This window comes from Balaenoptera ricei, chromosome 3 (assembly GCF_028023285.1).
Source record: "Balaenoptera ricei isolate mBalRic1 chromosome 3, mBalRic1.hap2, whole genome shotgun sequence".
Lineage (NCBI taxonomy): Eukaryota > Metazoa > Chordata > Mammalia > Artiodactyla > Balaenopteridae > Balaenoptera > Balaenoptera ricei.
Window position 1 is genome coordinate 182530445 of NC_082641.1, and position 5016 is coordinate 182535460.

At 66.6% G+C, this 5016-nt stretch overlaps 1 protein-coding gene across 1 annotated transcript; it reads left to right on the forward strand.

Annotated features, from left to right (window-relative positions):
* C2CD4C (C2 calcium dependent domain containing 4C) lies at positions 1-3656 on the forward strand. The gene is made up of 2 exons (XM_059919927.1): positions 1-126; positions 728-3656. Exon 2 carries the CDS (start codon positions 765-767, stop codon positions 2025-2027), a length of 1263 nt encoding a protein of 420 aa, XP_059775910.1. The 5' UTR covers positions 1-126; positions 728-764; the 3' UTR covers positions 2028-3656.
* The last annotated feature ends 1360 nt before the right edge of the window (positions 3657-5016 follow it).

Here is a 5016-nt window from a genome sequence, read left to right on the forward strand (position 1 = left end):
TGAGTCCGACTGCGCTGCCGCTGCCGCCCGACCGAGGCTGCGCCCGCGTCCCCGCGCCCCTAGCCTTCGCGCCGAGACCCCGGCGTGTCCGCGGGCCAGCCAGCCTCGGCCACTGTCCCCGGGCAGGTGAGTTCGGGGCCCCGCCACGCTCCGCGGGGGCTGCTAGGACCCCACCCCCACCCCCAGTCGAGTCCCGCAGGGCGGGGTGGGGGGGAGGAGGGGAGGGGTCGGTTCGCCGCGCTGCCAGCCCCCAGACTCACCTCCTCTCCCTTCCCTCACCCCGGATGCCCGGACCCTCGGCCCGGGAGAAGCCACAGGTGGGTGGGAGCTTGGGGGGGCGGAGCTGGGACACCCCGGGGTCCACCGTACGCCCTGGGGTGTCTTCCCCCTGGACTGAGTGCGGACCCCTTTAGAAAGCGCTTTGAGAGCCTCAGAACGGGGGTGGGGGCGAGAGTGGAGCCGCAGTCCCCTGGGAGCTTCCCGAGAGTCAGCGCCGCCCCCACCTCCCGGGCCGGGCTTCAGCACTTGGAAGTTAAGCGCGATTCCTCCGGGGAGGGGAGAGGAGGGGCGAGGAGGGGCGAGCCCACCCCGCCGCTGTCCTGGGCCTCAGCGCCTTCTGACGCCGCTGGCCCCCTGCAGGGCTCCCCACAACGGGTGCCGGGAACCCCTCTTCCAGCCCCCGCGTGCAGGGGTGCCTGCAGCTCCCGACCCCCGCTTCTCTTCCCAGGCTCCGCAGATCCCTCCAGGCTCCTGCCTCCGCCCCGATGAAGAAAACCAACTTGTGGTTCTTGGAGCGGCTTCGTGGGTCAGGGGAGAATGGAGCTACGGGGGGCGAGGGTGGGGACAGGGCCGCCAAGGGGCCCCTATACAGCAACGTGCTCACGCCCGACAAGATCCCGGACTTCTTCATCCCCCCCAAGCTGCCCGCCGGCCCCACGGAGCTGGAGGCTCAGGCTGAGCTGGGGCCCTCGACCTCGGAGCAGAACCTGGCCTCTGCCGCGCCCCGCCGCTCCCCCCGGAGCCCCCGGCTGCCCGCCAAGCTGGCCGCCGAGAGCAAGAGCCTGCTGAAGGCGGCCACCAGGCATGTGATCCAGATCGAGAGCGCGGAGGACTGGACCGCCGAGGAGGCCGCCACCAACGCCGACCCCCAGGCCCAGGGGGCCATGTCGCTGCCTTCGGTGCCCAAGGCCCAGACGTCCTATGGCTTCGCCACACTGGCCGAGAGCCCCCACACACGGCGCAAGGAGTCTCTGTTCCATAGCGAGCACGGGGCTCTGGCCCAGGTGGGCTCCCCGGGCACCCGGCGCCGTCGGGGGGGCGTCAAGACAAACGGGGGCGATGGGGCGCCCAGGGAGGCCGGCGGTGCCCTCATGAGCCCCGGCCGCTGCGTCAGTGGCGGGGAGAGCGACACGGGGTCCTCGGCCGAGTCCTCGCCGTTCGGGTCCCCCCTGCTCTCGCGCTCCGTGTCGCTGCTCAAAGGCTTCGCCCAGGACAGCCAGGCCAAGGTGAGCCAGCTGAAGCACTCGGTGGGCCGCCACGGCTCCCTGTCGGCCGACGACAGCACGCCGGACACCAGCCCTGGGGCCCGGCGCCGCCTTGCCCGCAGGAGCACCCCGCAGCCCGGCCCCGAGCCCGGCGCGGCGCCCCGCGCGGAGCACGCTGTGCGCATGGGCCCGCGGGGCAGCGTGCGGCTGCTGGCGGAGTATGAGGCGGCCCAGGCCCGCCTGCGCGTGCGCCTGCTGGCGGCCGAGGGCCTCTACGACCGGCTGTGCGACGCCCGCAGCATCAACTGCTGTGTGGGCCTGTGCTTGGTGCCCGGCAAGCTGCAGAAGCAGCGCAGCACCATCGTCAAGAACAGCCGCCACCCCGTCTTCAACGAGGACTTCTTCTTCGACGGCCTGGGGCCGGCCAGCGTGCGGAAGCTGGCGCTCAGGATCAAGGTGGTGAACAAGGGCAGCAGCCTCAAGCGGGACACCCTGCTCGGGGAGAAGGAGCTGCCCCTGACCTCTCTGCTTCCCTTCTTGTAAAGGCCTCCACGCCCCCTCCCGCCGGCAGAGGAGACCCCACCCCCACCCGGATCCGGCAGGGGAGGTGGTTTCCGCTCAGGCTGGGCCCGGCCCTGATGCTGCAGCCCATGTTGGGGGTGTCCTGGGTCATGCTGTTTTCCAGGGGTTAATTTTTCCAGAGGAGAAGAGAGGGGGCTGCCGGGTAAAAGAAAGGGTCAGCTTGCAGGGCTGAGTCCCCCTGTGCCCCAAGTTCCATGCCCCTGCCTCACCCCTTCCGGAGTTCTGGAACCTGGGCCAGGAGGCAGCTAAGGCCGATCACAGACTCAGAGGCTGCTGGTCCAGAGGCCCAGTCATATCTTCTCCTCTGCTGCATGAGTGTCCTCCTGCCCCCGGCCCGCCAGATGCCCCCCCCCCCCACCAGAGATCAGGGCCAGGCCCAAGTTCTGCCCACGGTGCCACTCGGGGCTGTGGGAGAATCCCCTCCTGGGGTGGGCTGGCTCTGGGCAGTCCTCGGTCCTCCCAGGCTCCGGAGGCGAGAGCCACGGCCTAGCAAAGACAGGCAGCCGTGGAGGAAGTCCCAGAAGATGAAAATGGGGGCAATTGCTCCCCTCCTGCCCCTCGAGCGAGACAGCCCTCCTGTCAGCTGTTTTCCTCCATTGCCTTCTCTGCTTGGGCCCCTGCGGCCCTGCTGGGCGTCGGGAACTTCCCTCCCCTGGAGGGGTTGCTCAGAACATGCCCAGAGAGCAGCGCCAGCCTGGGGGCACCCCCGTTCCTCCCTGGCCTCTGCGGTTGGGGGCTGCTGCCCCTGCCCCCTCCTGTGCATTACCCAGGAAGTGATGCCCAGTGACTGATGGCCTTGACTTTTACTCCACTCGTGTACATAGGTTTTGGTTAGGGTGGGTGGGACAAAGGGGAGGCTGGGGAGACCCTGGTTGTGGCTTTTCGTGCTGCTAAGACAGCTGCATGGGTTTAATTGTGTCAGTATGTGGGTCCTTGAATGATTTTTGTGGAGGTTTCCTGCTCAACGAAACAGAAATGATACAGTTTGAAGCAGGGGCCAGGCAAGGCCAGCTCTGACCCTTCGCCTCTCCTGGGCTGCCTGCTGGGCGAGGATGGACGCGGCCAGTCTGTGGGGATCCTGGGGTGCCCCTCCCAGTCCAAACGTTGTCCCTCCTGGCTCTGGGTCTCCAGATCATCCTGGGGGAGGGGTGAAGGAGCATGTTTCCCTCCAGAGCCCCGGGGGGGTGGGGAGGAGCATGTGTTCCCTTCTGCACATGTGGTGAGACATACCTGTGCACCCTTGAGGCTGAGGACGAAAGCCCTTGGCACTGGGGTCCCTTGCTGTGCCCCCTCCAGCCTCTGTCCTGGGCCTGCTCCCTTAGGCCCTCTGCTCCGGGGGACCACCGGGCCAGGCCTGTGGGTGGAGGAGGCAGACAGCCCTGCATGGAGTGAGATGCTCAGACTTTCAGCCCCCTTCTCTGACCCTGACTGCTCACATCCCCTGCTTTCCTTCTGGGGGCCCCCATTTTATAGGCCCCTGCACTCTTTGACATCTGTGTTTGAAATTGACTGTGGGTACATCTTTAAGACATCCTCCCCCAAGTGTTTGTTTATAACTGCTGTTTTTAGTGCAATAAAGGTGTTTCAGGGATGCGGGGGTGGAGATCTGCTGGCTTTGCTGTTTAATAACAAGAGAGGAGTTTTGTCTTGAATTCCAGGGAGGGTGGCGGGAGCCTTCAGGATGAGTGAAGCCCTCCCCAGCCTTTTAGAGCCTCTGGGCCTCTCCTGCTTGGGGTGGAGGCAGGGAAGCGAGACTGCAGCAGGGCGGGGACCCCCAGGCCCTGTTACAGGACATGTGACCTTCATCCCCGCAGGTCTGCGTGAGAGCGCTGCTCTCGCCCCGCCAGGGCCGCCAGCATCCCACCTCATAGGTGCGGAGACCCAGTCTATCAGTCACCGTCTCGAGGCAGCCTAGCCCAGAGCCAGGATATGAATCCGCGCCCTCACTGCAGCCACTGGGGAGAGCCATGCCAGGATCGGCCCCTTCCGCGCTCTGACCTTCTGGGGACAGAGACTGGACATGCAGGGCCGTCGTCGAGGGGGACCCCCTCAGATGCCATCGGCTGCCAAAGCGGGAGCGCCGCCGCTGACCTGCCCCTCGCTCCCGTCTGGTCTGCCTCAGCCCCTGCAGTCAGACAGGAGGGCAGCCCCCACCCTTGTCACACACCCTGGAGACCCCCTGCCAGGGGCAGTGGGTTGGGGGCATGGGAGCCGGCTCTGGGCCATTCACATCTGTGCCTTCGCACAGCTTGTTCTCTCTGCTTGGAATGCCTCCTGCCCCTCAACTTCCCTGCTCTCAGGCTCTAGCTGAGATGGCACCCCGTAGAGGAAGCCTTCCTGGCCCTCTCTGCTGTGTGTTCCCTGTCCCATCTCAGCTCACAGGCTGTCTGGGGTCGTGTCTGTCTCCAACCCCAGGGCCGGCAGGTTTATCTCAATGAAAGGCCATCTCCAGCCCCAACACTGCGCTGGGCCCCAGGGAGGCTCCTGATGGTGTGTGAATCCGTGGAAAGCCGTGGCCTGACCCTGTCTCTGGGTTCCTGCAAGGTTACTGGGGAACAGGGGAGCTGGCAGTGGAGGGCGAGGGTCCCAGCCCTCCCCCCTTGCTCCCTCTTAAGGAACTGCCCGCTCTTTCTAGCTTGGGTCCGACCCTGCCTTCCCCTGTCCCCTGGGAAGTGGCGTCCTTTCACTCAGGGACCCGGGCTGGGGGGCAGGCCTCCCATCACGGAAGCCTGGGGGTCAGGCAGTGCCCAGGGACGGGAGGGCGTCTGTGCAGCCCGGGACTGCGCAGCCTTCGCGAGCGTGGGAGTTGCAGCTGGTGTGGGCTGCGTTTGCTCCATTTGACAGGTGGGGAAACTGAGCCCCAGGGTGTGGAATCAGACCAGCTGTTCCCTCACCAACTTTGTGCGGGTTGGGGTCCTGAGCAGCCCCCACCTGCTGACAGCCCGCCAGA

Coding starts and splice junctions, on each gene's coding strand:
- C2CD4C (XM_059919927.1), top strand. CDS start 765: ATGAAGAAAACCAACTTGTGGTTCTTGGAGCGGCTTCGTGGGTCAGGG.